General features: G+C 34.2%; 1 protein-coding gene across 2 annotated transcripts in view; it reads left to right on the top strand.

The window, feature by feature from the left end:
• LOC125660671 (uncharacterized) overlaps window positions 1-25,394 on the top strand; it is a 174,793-nt gene that overhangs the window by 17,223 nt on the left and 132,176 nt on the right. For both annotated transcript variants that reach the window (XM_056161979.1, XM_056161981.1), the window contains exons 14-25: window positions 275-385; window positions 1,938-2,089; window positions 3,380-3,613; window positions 3,727-3,859; window positions 4,740-4,913; window positions 5,966-6,178; window positions 6,341-6,553; window positions 6,826-6,902; window positions 7,783-7,994; window positions 10,839-10,987; window positions 19,009-19,163; window positions 24,396-24,490. In XM_056161979.1, the coding sequence (XP_056017954.1) occupies window positions 275-385; window positions 1,938-2,089; window positions 3,380-3,613; window positions 3,727-3,859; window positions 4,740-4,913; window positions 5,966-6,178; window positions 6,341-6,553; window positions 6,826-6,902; window positions 7,783-7,994; window positions 10,839-10,987; window positions 19,009-19,163; window positions 24,396-24,490 (1,918 nt within the window). The remainder of the gene's footprint in view (window positions 1-274; window positions 386-1,937; window positions 2,090-3,379; window positions 3,614-3,726; window positions 3,860-4,739; window positions 4,914-5,965; window positions 6,179-6,340; window positions 6,554-6,825; window positions 6,903-7,782; window positions 7,995-10,838; window positions 10,988-19,008; window positions 19,164-24,395; window positions 24,491-25,394) is intronic.

Raw genomic sequence — 25,394 nt, 5'->3', positions numbered from 1 at the left:
ACAGTTACAGGGATCTTTGATGTTCTCATTTAATGCTTTGATCTTACAGTTACAGGGATCTTTGATTTTCTTATTTAATGCTTTGATCTTACAGTTACAGGGATCTTTGATTTTCTTATTTAATGCTTTGATCTTACAGTTACAGGGATCTTTGATTTTCTTATTTAATGCTTTGATCTTACAGTTACAGGGATCTTTGATGTTCTTATTTAATGCTTTGATCTTACAGTTACAGGGATCTTTGATGTTCTTATTTAATGCTTTGATCTTACAGTTACAGGGATCTTTGGAGAAAAATCATAAAGAAGGATAGAAGAAGGTTGCCCTATGATTATTCTTTCCTTTATGGAAAGTCACATTACATTGACATGTCCAGATATTTTAAGTAAGTAGAGAGTAATGTTGCATGAAGTAAATGAAAAGTACTGATTTATGTATGAATAAGTTTTGATATCATGAAGCATTGTAAAACTTATTTCATTAAAACTTTGTAGAAATTGCTAAAATTGTATTCATAGTCAAACAGTTCAAATCTAAACATTCTGCAAGATTATATTATCACAGTGCTTTTGACTACAATTTGAGTTTTATGGTTATTGTACGGTAATAAGTAAATCATGACTTGGTCTATTAAATTCTGTTTCATAATCCCTGGGCATGATATTCCAACTAATGACATGCAATGTTTCTGACATTTTCTCTAAAATCAGTTTTTCATCTCCTTGATATGAAAAGTTTTTGTTTCATTTCTATAATACGTTTAAATTTTATATTGTAGTAATAATTACCATTTACCTGGATAGCTCAGTGAATTTAGTTTTTTGTTACTCTGACATTGAACTTTTGATCTTGTCCCTAAGTGGAATATATCCCAGCATTGCTACAGTACATCCAGATATTTGGGAATGAGTAGAAAGTATCACTAGATTGATATATTCAGATGATTCTGGTATAAAAATAGAAAGTATCTTTAGACTGACATGTCCTGTTATATTCATGTCAGTGCTTTCTGAATTTGACCATTTCAATTCAATTTCTTTTTAAAATATATTTCTTTGATATATCTTTTTCCAAACTGATATGTTTTTGAAGATTTTGTCCATAGATTTAAAAAAAAATAACAAATAACATTTTAGATTTTCATAAATATTCTTTTATTGAAATAATTAAAATGTCTATCTGAGTCTTTAGGCATGTTTTATTAGATATTCATATGTGTCAAATCACAGCTGAAATTTGGACTGTAGAATCTCTTATTTGCAAACAAAACACTCTTTTTATCATTGCAGAAAAAATCGCAATGAATTAATTGTAAAATAATTGAAAGCTTGTATCACTCTTTCAATAATGGAATCGTACTTCTCAAGTGGTGTTTTAACGAGCTATTAGATATAATGTTGGTGTAATGAGCTAGTTTAACAATTAAGTGAACATTTTCAATGTCTTGATAACGAAACCTTCCAATTCTTTTCAAATTTGGTATGAAGCATCTTTGGGACAAGTGGGACCACAGGGGCTAAGCCCGTTTTGAGCTCAAAGTCTGTGATACCATAATTTATGGTATCACAGAGTATTGGCCCAAACGGGCTTAGCCCCTGTGAGTGGGACATATATTGTAAATTTCAGGACTCCCGCACTCCTGGGGCCTAAGGGGTGGGGCAAAAACTGCCAAAAATTTGCCAGTCTTAAAAATCTCAAACTTTGTATATAGTATTAATGTGTAAAACATTTAAATAACATCATCTTTAATGCTATTGATACTAAATCGAAACTAAATGGATATTTAGAAGGAGCAGGTAATCCTTTACCAAAATTGTAAATTTCGTGATCCCAGGGATAGAGCAGCAAACATAAGATAATATGTGTTGTTATATTCTTTGGCTTTTATAAAAGAATTGTGGTAATGTTGATGATACTAACTGCGGACTGTTTTCCAGATTGCCTCTGACTGACACCTTCCAAGGTCTTCAGCTGGAGATGAATGTCGTATATGATCCCGTCTACCCATCCTATCAGTCCGTCGTCTTTAAGTTAAACTTCTACTATGGAGAGAAATACAACATTCTGGAGCTGGGGTCAGATATTCACGGTATCTAATGACGTTTGTTTAAATTTTTCAACTACCTTTATTATCTCTGTGTTATGGAGTTGAAGGGGACATAAGTAATATGAGATGCTTGTATATATTGACATAAGTGATTGCTTGATTATTACAGTTGATGTTAAATGTCCCGGGTTAGATGTCATGTTTATGTCCAGTTGAGAGGAGATGCTCTATTCTTGTTTTTATACGCCCGTCATTAGACGGGACATATTATCTTATGGCGCTGTCCATGCGGCTGGCTGACTGGCTGGCTGTCCGTCCTTCCCAGGTCATGTTTTCCGGACTTTTTTCCGTAACGGATGAATGTACAACTTTGAAATTTGGTCACAATATCTCCCTCAAGAATTGTAAGAGTGAGTTTGCATTTCAGCTGGATTGGTCTATCCTTGACCTACTTTAGGGCTATAAGTAGGTCAAACAGTTTTCCGGACTTTTTTTCATTACAGATATTGCCCTGAAATTTACACATAAGCTTCCTTTCAGAGAAATACAAGTTCAGTTTGTATTTCAGCTGGATTGGTCTGTCTGTCTGTGACCTACATTAGGACTAAATGTAGGTCAAACAGTTTTCCGGGTTTTTTTTCATTATAGATACAGATTTTGCCCTGAAATTTAGTCAAAGGCTTCTTCTTGGAAGAATACAAGTGCAGTTTGCATTTCAGCTGGCTTGGTCTATCCTTGACCTACTTTTCAGCTAAAAATAAGTCAAACAGTTTTTTGGGCTTTTTTTCACTATGGATACAGATATTGTCCTGATATTTAGTCAAAGTCTTCCTTTCGGAGGAAGACAAATGCAGTTGAGATTTCAGCTGGATTGGCACACTATGACATACAGTACTTTAGGGATAGAAGTAGGTCCAACAGTTTTCCAGATTTTTTTGGTATGGTCACAGGTATTGCTCTGAAATTTAGTCATGCACAACCTCCCTTTCAGAGAAATACACAATCAGTTCACATTTCAACTTAATCAGTGCACCATGACCTACCTTAGGGCTAAAAGTAGATCAAATGGTTTCCTGGACTTTTTATCATCATAGATAGATATTGCACCAACATTTGTCACAACCTTACTCTCAGAGAAATACATAATCAGTTCATATGTCAGATGGATTGGTGCACCATGACCCACTTTAAGACTTTTCTATTCAGGATGCTGGCGTGAGGCTTTGTGGTTCATGCCATCATGTATTTTCAAAAATAAAATTTATTTCCTAAACATTTATATCATTTATTGGAATTTCTTAACTGCAATGATTTTGAGATTGAAATTTTCAGACCTGCAACAACTGCTCAGTACCTCCCTTGGTAGTAGTAACAGCTTCTACAATTTGGTCTCAGTCTTCATGAAATTCAAGAAAGAGATGGAGCGGTCCGACCCATTGAAGCCAGAAGAGATGTTCGGTAACTTTCATCCTCATTTGGTGCAGGAACTCAGAGATCTGTTTCAGCGTGTTAACTACCAAAGTAACAAGGAGCAGTTTGGAGGACTTCTGCACTGGAAACTGTTTGGTAATGTGTAATGATCATCTCTTTAGTACAGCCACATATATGGACCTGTTGACATAAGTTTTCATGCAATAGTTAACTCTCAACAAATATAAATTGTTTTGTTTCCTTTTTAGGTCGTGAAGTTGCTTATGCTGATGTACATAGTTTCATAGAGTTTTTGAGTGCGGATTTGATGAAAAATGGAAATGAGTTTCTGGAAAATCTGTTGTTTCATTTTAACAAAGGTTATCATCGCATCAAAACTAGGTAATTATAGAATGGAAGTTTTGGTCAAAGGACTTTGCATTGTATATGATAACAGCCTTTTTTTAGCCTAAGTAAAACTTAAATTTTAAAAAAGGACGCAATCTTATTTTGTTTTGTGGTGTTCAGGCGGGTTCGATCACTGGTGGCCAAATAGCTCAGTTGGTAGAGCACCTGACTAGAGATTCAGGGGTCCCAGGTTCGAATTTTGGTCTGGTCTGTTGCATTTTCTTCTTTCCTGTTACATCATATATGGGTTCTTTATCCCCCCCCCCCCTTTTGTGAGAAATATTTTTTTATTTCTTATATTCACATTCTACTTAATACATGAAACCAAACAATACAAATAATCACTATATATGAGAGAGAGAGAGAGAGAGAGAGAGAGAGAGAGAGAGAGAGCGAGAGCACATAAGGTTGTCATGGTTGGAGAGTAAACATAAGACTGTCATAGTTGGAAGTATTTGAATAATAGAGTTGTCATAGTTGGAACCATTGAGATTATATAAATAAATCCTTAATGTCAGGAATTCAAATAGTCAGGGTCTGCATGATTTGATGTAAAATACTATTAGTGCTTTATATTCAGAATATTGGTCCAAGTTTCCCATTTCTTTTTGAAATCTTCAAGTTTACAGTCTTTTGTTGCCATATATTTTAATGTTGAAATATGTGTTTTGATATCTATAAGAAATTCATGAATAGATAGTTTTTCATTCAAACAACACTTTCAATAAATGTATGATTTAAAAATCAGAAAGATTAAGTATGTTTCACTGGTTTTAGGATCGAGGTTAAGTCCAAAGATAAAGGTTCTTTATTTCCTGATTAAGACATGAAAGAAAAAGTTTTGTTATAAGTTTTTCAATTTTGATTCTTTCAGGTCATCCAAAATCATGGACTTGACAAAAGTTTTGCCAACTGTCAGTGGGGCATCCCTGAATATGACAGTTCTTGTAACACACACAGCTGCCACAGAGGTCAATGCCAAACTCACACTGAAAAAGTTTCTGCTGGGTATTGGTCCAGTAGATATCCAGTCCAAAGTTGACCATAAGTAAGGATAATTTTTTAGAGGAGAGGATACAGCTGTATACCATAATTACAAGTATATTTTATAAGGGGGGGGGGTGAATAAGGTTTGGTTTAAATGCTTCAAACTTCATCTTTCCTTCTATTGTTATTAAGTGGGGATTGTATACAATTTATAAAGATCATAAAACTGTGCACAAAAGACTTCAGGATGAGGTTTAAATGCAAATATGAGACTCCCCAACAGGTCTATGTATGGGCTATTGTAATCAGGTGACCGTTAAGGCTGTGGGCGTCTTGTTCAAAATGAGCAGTGGGATTAGAATAAAGGTTCAAAGTTTTGCATAGTAATGTATAGGAAAATTCTTTTGAAATTCTCTTCTAAAGAAAAACATGGGTACTATCTGTAAAATTCATATCCAAGTGTCCTTATGTGGTGTAGATTCAACTTAGATCAAATTTTATTTTACAACGATTAACAAACAAGTAGATTCACATTCATACCAGGACTCCCAGGGCCACAACAGGAGTTTCAAATTTTACATAGAAATATATTGGAAAACTTAGGAACCAAGAGTTTAACAAGTTGTGGCAGGTATAATGTTTTCAGTCTGTCAGTCCTGTTCTTGTCAGTACAACTCCTCTGAAACTGCTCAATAGATTTGTAGTTATTAGAACTTACTATGTAGATGTGCATATATAGAGGAAATTATGATTGGTTGTTGAAAAATAGTATATTTTGTAATTTGGAGGAAAACTACCATGAATGTGGAGAAACCATGGTTGTAGAAAAGCCTTGATTGTGGAGAAACTGTAATTCTGTACTCAAACATTTCATATATTCTTAGTCTATTGTTTGTATCATGCATGTTCTATGTAAATGTAATAAATCATGGATGAATGCCCAAACCAGTCTTCTGTCCCCTTTCAACTGAATGGAGTACCATCCATAATGAGATTCTTTGCTATTAGTAAAATCAAAGCAGCTAGGGGAAGGGAGCATAATGGCAATCATCCTTAGACCTCTTGCAAGAAAATTAATGGGGCCATTACCTGCTTTATGGACTATGTTTTCAGATGGGCATTTGAATTTCTTGGACAAATGACGGTAGATCTGCCTGGACTGGTTACTAAGAAAGCCAGAATGGTCACAGATGGAACAATGAGAGGAAAAGCAGATTTTGAAGCCAAATATTTGGCTGGTAAACCAGGAAAAGAAATCCTCAGACATTACATTCTGACATTGTTTAGCAAAGATGATGGAACACAAATGAAACTGGCATCAGTAAAGTGAGAAATTTATAATGTTTTATTTATGACTAACAATCAAGATATGAGTTAATATTCTTTCTGACCATCATGTCACAAACATATTGTCCCTGGTAAAGAAATTACAAACATTTTCAAAGTCAACATTAATCTTATGACACAATATGTAGATTTCGTTTTCAGGATCAAGCTAGTTTTGATTCATGGCAAAGATGTAGAAGAAATCCCTTTTCTCCCAGATTACCATAAGAAATTTGAACACTGCTATGATTGGTCCTTGCTGACAGAACAACAAGTGTGTGTTATTGCAGAATACCCAAATGTAACCACCTCCACAACACATGCGTACTTTCCCCTGTCTGGTCCATTCTCTGCTGCCATCATTCGAAAAAATAGGTATAGTGGTAAATTTTATACACTCAGGTATTGGGATTGAAAGTTAGATATTGCCTGCTTATCTAAATGTCAGTGGTTTGTTACTCTGTGGAATATTGGGAATGAAATGTATGAAAATATATTCCTTTTGATCAGTGTTAGAGCTCTTTATTGACATTCAGATTTCAAAAAAAAAATTCTACGATGGGGATTAAGTTTTTCCATCTTCCATAAGACAACAAGTACAATTACGCCCTTTCCATGCATTCACATTACATTGTGTTGTATTCCAGTACATTCAAAGATTTGAAGTTTATTGCTGAGTACAAGAAGAAGAAGGATTCAGAAGATGTGGATATAGTTGTAGAAGGTGACTTACAAATATAACAGAAAACAAATCACCAAAATTTAATTCCTATTAATGGTAATATTCATCTAAAAGATTTATTGAAGTTGCAAAAGTCAGCCTATTCAATTTTTCAGAAACTTCTTTCATTTTAATTACCAGTCATTGAAGCATAGTTGTTATAGCACTTGCTTTGCATTGAGAAGTTCCAGGTTCAGTTCATGATTTGGGCACTGCACCCAACCAAAAATTGTTCATTTGCTAAGCATCCGGTATTAGAAGTGAGAATCAGGAGTCTTTCATGTATGACCCAGTGTCATGATAGGTGTAGACACGATTAAGAACTCTCACTACTTCAGCTTTGATTGTCTTGCATAGGTCAAAGTTTCGGTACTTCACCTGGAGTAGGTGACATCTCCACATGGGACATAAAACAACATACAAACAATCAATTTTTTTTATGTAAATACCTTTCTGTAAGTAGTGCATGCAACATGCGTATGTGAAGAGAGTCTGCAGTATTTTGTCTCGTATACTATCTAATGCCACAGCATACCAGTTTCACTCAGGCTTTGACACTGATCGTGGATGTATAGATGAGATGCAAAATAGACAATGATGTCAGAAATATAATGTGAGGTTTGCAATAATAATATACATGTGCCGTAATACTGCGGATTCCTTAGATGAGTAAAATCACCAGTCAGTGTCACGTCAAAAGAACTCAGAACCTGGAGTGTTGTAGAAGGACGTTAATAATACACATACATGAATTAGTGATAGATCAATAAAAATGAACAGTTTTTGATTTTACAAGACAGTGTCTTTTGGATTTATGCAAAAATTAATTATTTGCTTATAAACAGGAAAGTGGTATTTTCTTCAGAAACTCTCTTATTTTTAGATGAGAAAGGACGCCAAGTGTTCAATCTGAATGTTACAAACTTTAACTGGGCTTCATTTTCTACCAGTTTTGTAACACAAAACCAAGACCTAAAGTTTCAGCTGATTAATAAGGATATTTGGAATAATGTGAATGGGAAAAGGCAGGATAAAAAAGATTGGGGTATTCGTGTCATGAGCAAAGGACAGCTTTTGTATGGGTTTATGGCTAAGGTAATGGAAACATTTAATGAATTTATTATTGGATATCTGTAAATTGATAATACATAGAGATATGTGTGTGGGTTGTACATTTCCAATGCATTTTTGGTCACCTGAGCTGAAAGCTCAAGTGAGCTTTTCTGATCACCTATTGTCTGTCTGTTTGTCTGTAAATTTTTAACATTTTTGACCTCTTCTTCAGAAACATTAGGCCAATTTCAACCAAACCTACCAGTAAGCATCCTTGGGTGAAGGGTTTTCAGATTTCTTCAATTGAACATTTTTAACTTCTTCATAACCTAACCATACCAATTCTTTTCAAATTGGGTATAAAGCATCTATCGGGCAAAGGGGACATAAATTGTAAATTTCAGGACTCCTGCACCCCTGGGGTCTTAGGGGCGGGGCAAAAACTGCTTAAAGTTGACAAATTTTCAAAAATCTTCTGTAGAACTGCACATGTGTAAGAAAAACTAAATGCATTATGATGTAGAGCAGGAAGGCCTCTACCAAAATTGTAAATTTCATGATCCCCAGGGCAGGAGTTCTGACCCCAGGGCAGGGCCAAACTTACTATATAGTGTTTATGTGTAAAGTTTGCTGATACTGTATAAAATCTAAATGCATACTTAGGAATAGCAGAAAAGGATGTACAAAAAATGGTGAATTTCACAACCCAGGGTTTTGACTCTAGGATGGGTCCAAATTAGTCATATCTTTTAATGTTTTAATGTTAATACACCTATTATATTATGTAAAGCTTTTCGTAAGTGTATGCACTTTTGAGGGTATTAAAGTTTTAAGAACACGTACATCTTGTTTTATACTGTTGCTGAATATTAGAATTTAGCTTAGATATTCAGAACAGGAAATTTTTTCTAGATTCCATAGCCCTTGAGAGTAGTGATACTTTTTCACAAGTACTCAGGTGACCGATAAGGCCTGTGGACCTCTTGTAACTTCTTCTCAAGAACTACAGGGCCAATTTCAACCAATTTTGCCACAAAGTATTCTTGGATAAACAGAATTTCAACTTAGTTTAAATGAAGACCCAAGGGCTGATTAATGATTATGAAAACAGAGTAGGGAGTTCAAAAAATTATCTCAAGAACCTGCACTTACCAGAGAAGTCAAAACTAGCAAAAAAAAAGCTAATTCTTTATGTATTGAAAATTCAAATTTGTTCAAACCATGACCCTGCTTTTGTGGTTGTACCAGACCATGAAAACAAGTGATCTACTAAATGTAATATTTGCTCTTTGCACCTTAGGCTTTTGATAAATGAATAAACTTTGAGAGTTATTAATTTAATGAAAACAAACGGGGGAGAGGGTTGCACAGTTGTTTATTAAAAACTATTTTAAATTAAAATCAGTCCTTGCAGAGATTGGTAGTAAATTTTGTGTATGATGTAAATTTTAACCTTTCTTTTAGCTCACCTGAGCTATAAGCTCAAGTGAGTTTTTCTAACCACCTTTTGTCCAGCGTCCATCTGTCTATTGCCTGTAAATTTTACAAATTTTTGACTTGTTCTCCAGTACCACAAGACCAATTTCAACCTAACTTGTCATAAAGGTAAAGGGGATTCATATTGTTCAAATGAAGAGTCCCACCCTTTTCAAAGGGGAGATAATTCAGAATTAGTGAAAATATGATGGCATCAATTAAAAATCTTCTTCTCTTAAATATGAAAGCTTCCTTGATGAGTGAAGATTCAAAATTTTTCAAACCATGGCCCCCAGGGCTATGAAGGATGGATCCATTGAAAGGGAATAGAAGTTTTACATGGGGATAAATAAGAAAACATCTTTTAAAATCTTCTTCTTAAATACAGCAAGGCTTTGTTTAGTTATAATACTATGCAAGAATCCTCAAAATGTCCTGATTAAAGTTTGTTCAGTTTGTGGCCCCCAGGGGTAGGGTTGGGGCCACAATTGGGGATCAAAGTTTTACATGGGAATCTATTAGTGAATAGTCTTTAAAAATGTTCTTCTTATGCACAGCTAGGTCATGAATAGTCATATTTATAGGCAAGCATCCTCTGGTAATTCATGTTCAGAGTTGTTGAAATCAATGACCCTGGGGGTAGGGTAGGGTCATATTAGGGGGTTAAAGTTTTACATGGGGATGTAAAGTAAAGGAAAAATCTTTAAAAAATGATTTCCTTAGGGCCAGCAGTGTCATGATTAGTCATATCAGTATGCATCCATTTGCAGATAGTGCAGATTTCAGTTTATTCAATTTATGGGCCCAGGTGGGGGGGGGGGGGGGGGGATAGGGGATCAAACTTATTTATGGCAATATCTTAGGAAATTCTATGCAAAAATTTTCATATTTCAAGACCAGGACATGATTTGTCATGATTACACAAGCATCATCAGGTACTGCAGATTTAATTTTCTTTAAATTGTGACCTAGGGTAGGATATGGGATCAAATTTTATGTTGGTGTTGAAAATTTTTCTTTTCAAAGACCACTGATAAGATATATGAATATGCAAGCATTCCAATGTAGTACAGATTCATATGCGAGTTGGGTTGGCTTCAATAGCAAATCAAAGTTGTACATGAGAATTTATAGGAAATTTGAAAAAAAAAGAATATTTTCAAAAGGAGTAGAGCGACACTAAATCACATCATTATGTAAATGTTCTGAATCAGATTTTTTTTTTCATGGACCTTGGGATTAGGGTGAGGTTAAGATCGGGGATAAAATCCTCATATTGTTTCTACACAATCTGTACAGTAGCCAGGCCTGTTTGATAATGAGTACAAAGTTAATAACAAGATGGTCTCTCTCTTTATAAAGAGTAAATCAGGTGAGCATTGTGACTTTTGGGTCTCGTGTGTTTTATAGGACTACTTCTCTTATGTGAACAAGACTTCAACAAAAAACAGATCTTTGGAAATAAGTGCTCCGGGGTGTAGAGTGGAGTTCATATATGATAAAATAAGATACAACTACTATAGCCATTGGTATTGGAAACTGCAGAGGAAGCTGTTCTGGTGAGTAGCCTTCAATAAAGCATTCTTCTATTGTATGCCTGGATAGTAGATTTGGGAGCATATAGATCTTAATGACCTGTGTGTTGATCTTGCTGTCTATTTGAACAAGTAAAGAAAACGATTAATTAGCAACTTTATGCATGTGTTTTGTATAGCAAATGAAGTACATATAGCACATAGACCTATATTTCACAGTCCAGTGACAGCTTCTTGTATATTTCACAGTCCAGTGAGAGCTTCTTGTATATTTCATTGTATATTTCACAGTCCAGTGACAGCTTCTTGTATATTTCACAGTCCAGTGACAGCTTCTTGTGTCTGATTTACCAGACCTTAACAACTCTTTGCTTCAAACATTTTTTCAAAATGATGAAAATGAAACAAAATTTTTATTTTTATGCTACGGTAAGTAAAATGAATACAATTTACTGTATGGAATGTAATTTATTCCCACAATTTCTCAAATAAGTCCAAAACTGAGGATAAATATAGAGGGAGTTTAACTTTTGAATATCATAGAAAATTTGCTGTGGAATCATTTAAAATCTTGGGGGCCAATTTTGTGGATTGTCGAGATTTTACAGTTTTGTTGGAATGTAAAATTGTGGATATGATTTCTGCACATTATATAAATTATATTTGTATTTCGTGGTTTGAAATTTGTGTGATAGGAGTACCAATGAAATACACAAAAATTGAGTTCCACGAAATCTAATGATTTCACTATACTACTCCCAAATTATGTCTCCCCTCCTACAGGGAGCAACATTGTTTTTATACTTTCTTTCAGTCTATCCGTCTGTCTATCACAAATCTTATAAACACTTCTCCTCCTGTATGGCTTATTTGATAGACTGGAAAATCTGTACAATGCTTAATTGTCATTGTAGATATGCATGTTGTCAGGACTTGAGGATCCAATTATTTTCCTAAAAGTTATAGTGGATCTAAGAGGGGTGGAGGATGTAAAACAGCTTGTGAACACTTCTCCTATATGGCTTATCGGATAGATTTTAAACTTTGTACAATGCTAATTAAATTGCCATATGTAGATGTGCATATTGTCAGAATGTGAGGATCCAGATATTTTCCTAAAAGTTATAGTGGATCAAAAAAGGGTGGAAGATGTAAAGTATCTTGTGAACACTTCTCCTCCTATATTGCTTATCCAATAGACTTAAAACTTTGTTCAATGCTTCATTACCATTTGTAGATGTGCATATTGTTGGGACAGAAGGATCCAATTGTTATCCTTAAAATCATAGTGGATCTAAGAGGAGTAGAGGGTGTAAAATAGTTTGTGAACACTTCTCCTCCTTATTTGATAGCCTTGAAATTTTGTACAATACTTCATTATCATTTGATAATAATCACATTGTTCTGACCCAGGGATCTTATGTTTTCCTACAATTTACAGTGGATCAAAGAGGAGTGTTTTGTACTTTTTTATGTACAAGGGTATGTTCACTTTCCAACTGGTACTTCAACATGACAGTCAGTAATTTTTGTATCATATGATATACAACAGTGACATTGGTCACATCGATGTTGAATCTTTTCTCCATATTTTTCCTCAATGCATAAAGTGCAGTTCTTAATGTCTATGTTCCTGCTCATGCTTTTTCCTCCATACCATACAGTACATTAAGGGGAAGGGGGTGTAATTTGAAGCACTTAAATTTTGGGAGCTGGGGAGATCAACATTTGTTTATTAAGAAAATCAAATTATATATATTTTAAAGGAATTTTATGTTTGTACTTACAACAACCAAACTAAGCCAAAAAAATATATATCAACCGATGCATCTATTTTTAGGTCACCTGAGTAAACTCAGGTGACCTTTTGCAATTGGTTGAACTCTGTTGTCGTCCGTCGTGCGTTAAGAATTGAACATTTGTAACTTCTTCTTAATAACTACCAGTCCAATTCTTTTCAAAATTGGTATGAAGCATCGTTGGGACAAGGGGGACATAAATTGTAAATTTCAGGACTCCAGCATCCCTGGGGCCGGGGCAAAAACTGCCCAAAATTGACCTATTTTCAAAAATCTTTTTCTGAAGAACCGCACATGTGTAAGAAAAACTAAATGCATGGTGATGGAGGGCAGGAAGGCCTCTACCAAAATTGTAAATTTCATGATCCCCGAGTTAGGGGTTCTGACCCCAGGGCTGGGCCAAACTTGGTATATAGTGTTTATGTGTAAAACACTTAAATAACATCTTCTTTAGTGCTGTTGATACTATATTGACACTAAATAGATGTTTAGAAAGAGCAGGTAGTCCTTTACCAAAATTGTAAATTTGATGATCCCAGGGGTAGGGGTTTTGGTATCAGGGTGGGGCCTAAATGGTCAGTTATGAAATGTGTGAACAATTGACTTTTTTAACTTCTTCTTGATAACTTTCATTCCAATTCTTTTCATATTTGGTATGAAGCATATTTGGAACAAGGGGGGCATAGATTGTGAATTTCATGATCCCCAGGGTAGGGGTTCTGACCCCAGGACAGGGCCAAACTTGGTATATAGTGCTAAATGGATAGAGCAGGTAGTCTTTTACCAAAATTGTAAATTTGATTTTCCCCAGAGTAAGGGTTCTGACCCCAGGGTGGGGCCAAACTTAGTATATAGTATGCATGTGTAAGTTTGCTGATACTGTCTAAAATCTAAATGCATACTTAGAGATAGCAGAAAAGGATATACAAAAAATGGTGAATTTCATAACCCAGGGTTACGACCTTAGGATGAGTCCAAATTGGTCATATCTTTTGATATTATGATGTTAATACACCTATCATTTAAAGCCTTTCATCAGTGTATGCATTTTTGAGGGCAGTGAAGTTTTAAGAACACATCTTGTTTATACTGTTGCTGAACATTAGAATTCAGAACAGGAATTTTTTTTCAAGATATCATAGCCCATGGAAGTAGTGATACTTTTTCACTAGTATTCTGATGACCAATAAGGCCTGTGGGCCTCTTGATGTTTTTTGATATCAAATCTGGCAAAACATTTCAGCAGAAATTTCAAGTAAATTACAATAGTCAAAAAATTAATACATATATGATATTCAGAAGAAATAATTTTTCGTGTGTTGATTTAAGGTAGTTCATTGCTCTAATTTTTTATTTAATGGCTCGTTAAAACACCTTTTATGAAGTATGATTTCACCATCGAAAAAGTGATACTACATGTAGCTCTCAAGTATTTTATATGAATTTTTTGTGATTTATCCCGGAATGGTAAAAAAAGTACTATGTTTGCAAATAAGATACTCTAGAGTCCAAATTTCGCTGTGATTTCATGCATAATATGAAGATCTAAGAAAACATGCCTAAACGAATCGGATAAACGTTTTAATTTTTTAAATAAAAAGATATGAAAATTGAAAACGTTATTTGCTAATATTTTTTAAATCTACTAATAAAATCTTCAAAAAACATGTCAGTTAGAAAAATGATATATCAGAGAAATATATTTTAAAAAGAAATTGAAATGAAATGGTCAAAATTCAGAAATATTACGATTTTTCAAATTTGAACCAATACGCCGGTTTCAAGATATGCTCGAGTTATTTCCCTTTGAAGAACTCTTGTACATAGTAAGGTGCGAAACAATTTGTTTACATGCGGGAGTGGGACGAATATTCATCACTGCATAAGTGAATGTACTCATTAAGTCTGTCATACGCTGTTTCATCACCCAAATTCAATTGATAAACAAAGTAAGTAAGTGATAAGTATTCAGGGAGTAATTAGATACATGGAATTCTTATTATATCACGTAATTTTATTGGTCGTAGGTATCATATCCTGGATATTACTTTCAAATATGACATTGTTTTTATGTTTCTGCTTTAGTAAAACATTTCTTTCAATAGTATTTTGTGTTTCCAATATTTACATATTTAAAAAGAAGCCGCTTTTAATACATTTTATCATCTTCCTCACTGACAGAAGGTTCACTCTGTCCCACGTAGGCCCTCAAAATTCTACTAAATGTACCTCCTACACAGGAGAGCTCTTATCTCGAAACTGGCGTATTAAGCCCGATCGGAATTATAAAAAAGTAGTCATAGAGAACATAATTGTAATCAGAAAACCACATTCCCTTGATGTAAAATAGTTTACAAATTTAACGTTAAACACCTTTATAAAGGAAACTAATTTCTTAATGAACAGTGCATACAGTTAGCAACATTATGATTATTTAAGTCATTTCTATCAATTTTGATCGGGATCGGTACCTTTTTCTCCATTTTAAATATAGTGATTACATTTATATGTAATATATGGTCATTTTGTTTCAATTTCTATTTATAGTATATTTCTTTGATATATCTCTTTTCTAACTGACATGTTTTTTGAAGATTTTATCTGTAGATTTAAAATATATTAACAAATAACGTTTTCAATTTTCATAAATATTTTTTGTCTAAAAAATCTGAACATTTTAGGCATGTTTTATTAGATATTCATATCATGCACCTAATCACAGCAAAATTTGGACTCAAGAATCTCTTATTTGAAAAGAAATTATCTTTTTTATCCTTCCGGGAAAAATCACAAAAAATTCATATAAAATAATTGAGAGCTTGTATCACTCTTTCGATGGTAAAATCATACTTCATAAGAGGTATTTTAACGAGCCATTAAATTAAATTTTAGTGTAATGAGCTACATTAAGTTCTCATTTTTACATTACACAATGGGAATGTTTGAATGATGACATTCCTGTCAAAGAAGGCTGTAATATTACTTTACAGTATCTTTCTTTGAAAAATATCTGGTGCTTTATATTTAATGTTGTGGACCCAGTTGCATGAAGATGAGTTAAGTTTAACTGACAGTTAACATCTACAGTCTACTCTGGATATAATGAAATTCAGGGGACCAACCTGAATTCTTCACAATATCCAAAGTTCAATATGACCAATGCTGAAATACACAAATATTGCTACTGGGGGATTTATTTTAATTTCAATAAAACAGATAGTTCAATATAACCGACTTCAATGTAAGTGGAGTGGACTGTAGTTAACACTATTTAAATGTAAGAGTTAATGGGAAGTTAACTGTCTGTTAAAGGTAACTAACTGTCCTGCAACTACATCCTGAAGTTCAAGACATCAATACATTTCAAGATCACTTCTCAAGATTTACCAACTCATTTAGAATACAGCTCTTAACATGGGATTGTCAGATTAGCTGTTTTATGTCACATCAGACACTTAACAATAATTCTTCCTCAGAATAAATCAAAAATACTATTGAAAAAAGTTTCCAGAGGAATCAAATGTAATTCAAATCAGATTTTATTTGTTGCTTATTGTTATGAACAGTAACACAAATATTGATTACTCACATATGTTAAGGAATTTAGTACAGTTGGGCTTTGTTAATCTGGATGCCATTAATCCAGATGTATCATCTTCCAAAAGAATTTTTGTGAAAACTGAATTTTTATACAGGCGACTCTTCATGGCTCGAACTTTGATCTCTCGAAGTTCTCGATCTCACGAAGTGAACTCGGGGTCCTGATTTTTCTCTCTACATGTATATAACTAGGCAAATTTACTATCAGTCTCGAGAAATTCTCAATCTCTCGAAGTGAAATTGGGTTCCATAAAACATATTTCATTGTTTTTTGCTCTTGATCTCTTGAAGTGATGGCAGCGTACATACCGTTACCCAAGCCTATAATTATTTCTGCTTGGACCATACCTGGATTTGTTGAATGCCGGAGGTTAGTGTGGCCGTGGTAATTAGATGTTTACTTAGGTAATGCATGTACATCTTGAGAACCCTTTGCTTGACAGACATCAAACTTGGTATACTGGTACATCTTAAGAAGTAGATAACCCCTATCGATTTTGAGGTCAAAGGTCAAGGGTCAAACTGGACATAGGAATATACTGTCCATTCAATATCTTGAGAATACTTTGCTTGACAGACATCAAACTTGATAGACTGGTACATCATAAGGAGTAGATGACCCTTATCAAATTTGGGTTCATATAGTCAAAGGTCATGGGTTTAACTGGACATAGTAATATATTGTCTTCTATATTTTAATAATCATTGCTTGATTGAGACCAAACTTGGTACACTGGTACAGCATAAGGAGTAGATGACCACTATTGATTTTTAGGTCACATGGTCAGTTCACTTTGGACAAAGGAAGATATTGTCTGCTCAATATCTTGAATTGGTTTGGCACTACTATCAATTAAATGATGCATGTGTATAACCCTTTTTAATTTTGCACCATTGGGGGGGGGGGGGGGGGGGGGGGGGGCATATATGTTTTACAAACATTTCTTATTTATATTTAGATACAAACTGTATATGCATTGGAATGTTTTATGGGGAAAAGAAATGGAAATGTTTTTCTTTGAATTACATGTACTACAATAACTTTAATTAATTTATTACTGGGATGAAAAAAACTTTAGAAGACATCGTTATTATTATTCATAGTGCAAGTGCTATGCATCAAATGAGTATATATATAGAAACTCAGATGAAGTCACTTAAATGAAATTAGAAGACAAGTTCGAATATCTTGAAGCCCTGGATATCTCAATTTTTTTCCGAAGACCCTTGGACTTTGAGATACAGGTATTTTACTGTATATATATATATATTTAGTTCTAACACATAACATAAGCATGGTTTGTTTTAAGTTCTTTATCTAACAACATCTATTGCAAAAAATGTACAATAATTCAAAACAATCAGAAAACATATTAGATAAAATTGGCTCATGCAGTCACCCATGTAGAAAAACACTTGCTGAATTGAAGAATCCACGTGGTAGAATCTTCCTGATGTATGAGACATTGCCACAACGGTAGTTGTTGAACCCAGCAAGACAGAGTTGGAAGATCCATATACCATGGTAGAAATTCCTCAGTATAAGTGTACTTCAAGGTTTAGAAAGAAAAATCAGAATGGCATTCTGATTTTTCTTCATTATATACTATTACTTGTGTGGGTATTTACTTATATTTTGGTTTAAGGAATGACTAATTCTGGGGCATATGATATGAGTATAACCTGATTTGGATCAGTTTAGACTTTATCATTTGCTTTGTTTTTTATCAGGTGGTGTTAGATAAGACATTGACAAAATGAGAAAAAGATATCTTTTTTTTTAGACTATATTTTATTCACAAAGTGAATGGGATCGGGCAGCAGGCATAGATTATTTAAGCCCTCTCCCTAGAAAAAGATATCAAGATTCTGGTGGAAATTTAAATTTAAGTCAAAACAGCCTTCCCTCCCCTCTCCCTTTCGATGCAGTTTGCCTCCCTAATTTCAAATACTTGCTGACGCCCCTGTATGTACAGTGTACCTGTGTACGTACGATTGATTCTCATTATGATGATTCAGTTATTAGCAGATCAAAATAATAAGTGTGCATGGTCAGATCAAAGCGGATTACTTTGTAATAAATGAGCTGGGACGGTTTTAATTAAGCGTTATTTCGTTCAATTACATGTAGAGTTTGATGGACCTTTAGAATGTGCGATGTATAGTTTGTTGTGCTGAGTTTTTTAATTGACCATATTTTAGATAGCCCTAATTAAATATACAAATTGTGCATGTAAATAACCACAAAGGACATGAATATTTCAATTTCAGTGCTCTGAAATACATGTAAATGTTTTAAACATCATCATGACTTATTTAACAAAGCACTTTGTTATCTCATATTATACATCAATGAAGTTAAGCTTATTGATTGCTGACATGAAGATGTAAAATATGCGATTCAATTAAATATTCAATTTTGCTAATAACCAAAGTGTTCTGAGTAACAAGCCTCTACTGTATGTGTAATCTTTTTGACATTTTAGTAGGTCTTCCATGAGTACAGGCATGGGTAAAAGCAATTAAAGTTTGCTGCTACAAGCTGTGTTCTAGCCAGGGACAGCTGTGTTTACTATTTTCTTACTTTTCATGTACATGCATCATCATTAAAAAATTAGGTCTGTAGTGGTGTACTTATAATTGTAGCACCAAAGCCTGGCCCACCATGTATCCCCTACACCTCAACACAGACCATGCTTCACAAAATGGGGACACCAGTGATGTATTCATTGATTGGGAATCAAAGAAATCATATGGAGATTGTACCAAGAAAAATTATACTGTTCACTTAGGATATCCAGGTAATTCAATTGCAAAGATCAAAGGAATGCAACGGTCTTTATTTTGCGATATACCTTCATACATATTAAGTGATTATGAGAAAATTGATACACATCTAGCTTGCATTTCGTGTTTTGCTAATACGACATTCTGTTTTGGTCATTCAATGTAAACTCATGTTTCTAAGCACTTTTGACTAGGTCTTGTACTCCAGCTGCTAACAATGATGGCCAATCAGGTATCGATCTCGTAAGCTGTAGTAGCCAGTTTTGGTGTTTTAGATTATATTCAGTCATTTACTAATAAAAACAGTTACTCAGTAACTGACATTTTCTTAGTCAACACAATGCATCAAAGTACAACATTTACCTTGCCCTTTGTATTGACCGTAAATATACTGTACATCTACAATGATATGATATTCAGCATGTGATAATCATGTCAATATATAGTGCTCCCTCCATATATTGCCAGCTTTTTTAGCCGAGTTGCAACGAAGTTGAACTCGGCTATTGGTTTGGTGATGCGGATGGGTGGGCGGGCGGGCGTCAAGAGTTGGTTTCCGGATGATAACTCAAAAAGTTTACAATCTAATCAAATGAAACTTTGATATATTGTTGGGTACGAGGTAAGGAAGACCTCTATTGATTTTGGAGAAAAATGGTCAAAGGTCAAGGTCACGGTGACTGAAAATAGAATGAAAATTTCAGAAAAATTTGGTTTCCGGATGATAACTCAGAAAGTTTAAATCCGAATCAAATGATACTTAAAGATATTGTTATGTACCAGATAAGGAAGATCCCTATTGATTTTGGAGAAAATAGGTCAAAGGTCAAGGTCACAGTGACCGAAAATGGATTGAAAACTTCAGACAAATATGGTTTCTGGACAGTAACTCGAAAAGTTTAACTCCAAACTCCTTTTAAAAATGTATTCACAAGAATTTATTACATTATATCCAACAATTAGTTCTTCACAATTATAAATATGCCACATCATTCCTGACTTTACAATATATCGAGGGAGCACTGTACGTACACTGTAATGTAAACAACATGCAGTTACAATGAAGAGAACTGTAATATTGATATTTTGAGTTTTTAACGAAATTGACATGAGTTTCAGTATGATGGTATTTTGCCAATTATACAATAGCCATGTCTTTGGAGAACAGCCTATTATACCGAGCGAAGCTCGGACGGGCCGAAGGCCCGTCCGCGAAGCAAGGCTCTAAAGGTAACACGTATGTAAAAGAAAAAAGTCAAAATCAGCAAAAGAAAAAGAGGCAATCTCTATATACGTTCACTGAATTTTTCGTGATCCATATGGGCGCCGCCATTTATTTTTTCATCACCTGCTTCAACAGTTATTCGTGTTTTATTATGAATGCAAATAATAGACGACTCTGACGTGCAATTCGTAATTTAAACACTCTGTTTGTTCAAAGTGAATAGTATAATTTTCATTGTAACAGGTTTTAGCAAATAATTACATATAAAACCGTAATACGACTAAATAGATGAACGAGTTCATGAGTTTCTTAAAATAATAATAAACGATAACATTACGGTTACATTTTTACCATTTTGAATTTATTGGTTAATTTTGTTTAGTTTTATAACGGCCTTTTTCATTGCATACGGAATGTATTATTGTTGTTTATAATTGTTTGCTTTGTAAAAGGTTGAGGCTAAATATGACGTCACAATACACAGTTTACGTCGCCCTGTGTTTTATTTCCCGTGTTCAATGAATAGGCGGATCCTGTAAAGCTGTTGTCCCCATATAAACCCCTTTAATATTGAGATGTTACTGGGTTTTTAGCGCAAGGAAAATTTCATTAAAAATATATATTTTTAAATGAATCATAACCTGCCATACTTAACGGAATTATGATTACCACTTGGGACACTGCAGTGACCATTACATGCTTCGCTCGGTCCAACGGTCACACCGTATACATATTACAATAACCATGTCTTAATTGGAGAACAGCAGACAACCATAGGCTCATTATGTATAAAAGTATTAGATAGGATTTTAGAATGCTTTCTGACCCAATACCTCAAGCTTTGGTTTCACTCTTCATACCGAGCGAAGCTCGGACGGGCCGAAGGCCCGTCAGCGAAGCACGGCTCTAAAGGTAACACGTATGTAAAAGAAAAAAGTCAAAATCAGCAAAAGAAAAAGAGATAATCTCTATATACGTTCACTGAAATTTTCGTGATCCATATGGGCGCCGCCATTTATTTTTTCTTACCTGCTTCAACAGTTATTCGTGTTTTATTTTGAATGCCAATAATAGAAGACTCTAACGTGCAGTTCGTAATTTAAACACTCAGTTTGTTCAAAGTGAATAGTATAATTATCATTGTAACAGGTTTTAGCAAATAAATACATATAAAACCGTAATACGACTAAATAAATGAACGAGTTCATGAGTTTCTTTGAATAAGAATATACGATAAAATTACGGTTACTTTTTTACCATTTTTAATTTATTGGTTAATTTTGTTTAGTTTTAACGGCCTTTTTCATTGCATACGGAATGTATTATTGTTGTTTATAATTGTTTGCTTTGAAAAAGAGAAAAAAACCGAGGCTAAATGTGACGTCACAGTTTACGTCGCCTTGCGTTTTAGTTCCCGCGTTCAATGAATAGGCGGATCATGTAAAACTGTTGTCCCCATATAAACCCCTTTAATATTGAGATGTTACTGGGTGTTTAGCGCAAGGAAATTTCATTCAAAATTTATATTTTTAAATGAATCATAATCTACCGTACTTAACGGAATTATGACTACCACTCGGGACACGGAGTTACGTACATGCTTCGCTCGGTCCAACGGTCACACCGTATATACATATTATTAAAATACAATTCATTTATCAATTACAGTTGAAATATGGAGCTTTTAAAACATGAGTAAATGAAAGAGGATCATTTGAATCTTCAATTTTTGGCAATTTAAATACATGTACTTGTTATTTTGTTCAAAACAATCATATTTACAGGTATTCAACAGCCAAAATTTATATCACACCAGCCAATGATCGAAAACTTGTGTATGATCAACCATTCATTAGTACTTTTGTAAAATATTATTTAGTAAAATCGCATTGGAGGATTAGGTTCATATGAAGTTCTCATTAAAAGTCAAAAGAAAAATGTAGTTCCAAGATTTTGGGAATAGTAATTATCAAAGTCATAACAAAAAAGTCAATAGTTGCATGATGTCATAATGAGAAATTGGTAATCAATTAACACACATCCTGTGATGAATTATGGGTCTTTTACCCATATATAAGCAACCATTTTGAATTTTTGATGCCATTTGTGAACTTGCATCTATGATTTTCATTTTACGGATCCTCCTAAACCGCATTATGAAACTAAAATAGAATTGAAACAAAAACCTTTTATTTCCCCCAATCAATTTAGAAATAATTTGTCCAGTTTTGTTTTGATATTATATGTTCTCTACATATACCTAAATCATGTAAACAATTGCAAATACATAGATGGCAAATACAGTGTGCTTATGAATCAACACAGAGGAAGGCTCAATATGAATATTCACACATGGTGAAAATATTTTTTAGTGCATTTGTACTTTCAACTCCTCCAATTTTTTTCCTCCTTATACCCAGTATTTTGAGAAGGGGGGAATCTGTTATTATTACATTTCCATTGCCTGAACATGGTATAAGATACTTTATGTTTAATAATAGCTAGACGTAGTGTTTGATTGTCATGTAAGCAATACTCATCTTATACTGTAAGTCTTTGTAGAGTTTTACATAATGCATTATCTGATTTTTAAAATTTTTAAACACGTTCCTTAAAATTTAAATTGTTTTATTGGTTTTTAGCTCACCTGAACCGAAGGTTCAAGTGAGCTATTCTGATCACATTTTGTCCGGCATCCGTCTGTCTGTCTGTCCGTCTGTCTGTAAACTTTTCACATTTTCGACTTCTTCTCCAGAACCACTGGGCCAATTTCAACCTAACTTGGCCAAAAGCATCCTTGGGTGAAGGGCTTTCAAGTTTGTTCAAATGAAGGGCCATGTCCCTTTCAAAGGGGAGATAATCACAAAAATGCAAAAATAGGGTGGGGTCATTTAAAAATCTTCTTCTCAAGAACCACTGGGCCAGAAGAGCTGAAATTTACCTGAAAGCTTCCTGACATATTGCAGATTCAAGTTTGTTCAAATCATGGCCCTCGGTGGTAGGATGGGGCCACAAGGGGGGATCAAAGTTTTACATACAAATATATAGGGAAAAACTTTAAAAATCTTCTTCTCAAGAACCACTAAGCCAGAAAAGCTGAGATTTACATGAAAGCTTCCTGACATAATGCAGATTCAAGTTTGTTCAAATCATGGGCCCCTGGGGTTGGATGGGGCCACAATAGGGGATCAAAGTTTTACATACAAATATATAGGGAAAAACTTTAAAAATCTTCTTCTCAAGAACCACTAAGCCAGAAAAGATGAGATTTACATGAAAGCTTCCTGACATAATGCAGATTCAAGTTTGTTCAAATCATGGGCTCCGGGGGTTGGATGGGGCCACAATAGGGGATCAAAGTTTTACATACAAATATGTAGGAAAAATCTTCTCAAGAACCACTGAGCCAGAAAAGCTGATTTTTACATGAAAACTTTCTGACGTAGTGCAGATTCAAGTTTCTTCAAATCATGGGCTCCAGGGGTAGGATGGGGCCACAAGGGAGATCAACGTTTTACATACAAATATATAGTTAAAATCTTTTTCTCAATAACCACTGAGTCAGAAAAGCTGATATTTACAAGAAAACTTTCTGACATAGTGCAGATTCAAGTTTGTTCAAATCATGGTCCCCGGGGGGTAGGATGGGGCCACAAGTGGGGGGGGGGGGTCAAAGTTTTACATACAAATATAGAAAAAAGCTTTCAAAGAACCATTGGGCCAAAGAAGTTGACATTTACATGAAAGCTTTCTGACATAGTGTAGATTCAAGTTTGCAAAGGGTAGTTTGGGCCATTATAGGGACCAAGGTTTTACATGCAAATATATATGGAAAGTCTTCAGATATGGGCCAAGGTGACTCAGGTGAGCGATGTGGCCCATGGGCCTCTTGTTCAGTTATGTTTACAAATCTTCCTGTTTCACCAACTTAACACTATAGATATATAACTTCTCTCCAGAATATGATCTATTTGATGTGTGATGTACAAACAGTAACCTCGTTTGATGTAATTCTCATTAGGTCAGAACATTGAGATAGAGTATGACATAGGAAAATATAAATCACTGACGTCTGTTGTGGCCGATGTCTTGTACCTTGGAGAGAATCAAAAACAGGTATAGTAGAAATGAACATTTATCTGATGATGGGGCTGTATTTTGAAGTGGTACTATTTAAGTCTCTCAAATTACGTTGAGACAGTTAAATGAGGAATAGAGTAGTATTTGGGCAGGTGTCAACAATTGATTTCTGAATGATAACTTCGAATTCAGTAAGCATCCACCAATCATTGAAATTTGAAAATGTTGGGGACTACAAAATACAGATCAAGATCAAATGTACATGTAACAAGCGTTAGAAATTCAGAGTGAAACATTGGACACAGCCTGTTTATGACCAGGTGTTGTGTCGACCCTATAATAGGTCATTATGTTGAAAGTCACTGGTAATATACAGTGTAAGAAGAATTTTTAGTGAGGATTTTATTTTGGTATTATTAGCGAGAGTGGTGAGATCGCTAAAATTAAATATCACTAACAATTTATTTCACACTGGAGGTAATAGTTATCTCCTTGGAATTACAAAGTCGCTAAAATTAGCTCTTGCTAAACGTATATTCCAATTTTCATGGAGAAATCCCTAAATTTATTTTTTGCTAAAGAGTCCACTTATACGGTTTTAGAAATATTTTTATATCGTTTGTCATATCATTTAATGGAAAGACATTAGAACCCCATATTTTGCACAAAGGTTGCTTATTACCAGAGGATTACTGTATAACATTAACTTGCACATGAGCAAGTTATTTAGACAAGACAAAGGCAACCCTCAAAACAGTTAAATACATTGGTCAAGGTTTAATTTCATAATTTTGTAATGGAGAAAGCTATAATTTACCAGATGAAAAATTATGACTTCCAGTTTTTAAAATTTAAAAGATGCACTATTGCACCATCAGAATACAACATGTCTAATCTAAAATAAAATTTCTGATAAGTATTTCGATGAGCAATACTTAAG

Source organism: Ostrea edulis, chromosome 4 (assembly GCF_947568905.1).
Source record: "Ostrea edulis chromosome 4, xbOstEdul1.1, whole genome shotgun sequence".
Lineage (NCBI taxonomy): Eukaryota > Metazoa > Mollusca > Bivalvia > Ostreida > Ostreidae > Ostrea > Ostrea edulis.
Note: the sequence above shows the minus strand (reverse complement) of the source record. Positions and strands in the feature narration are given on the sequence as shown.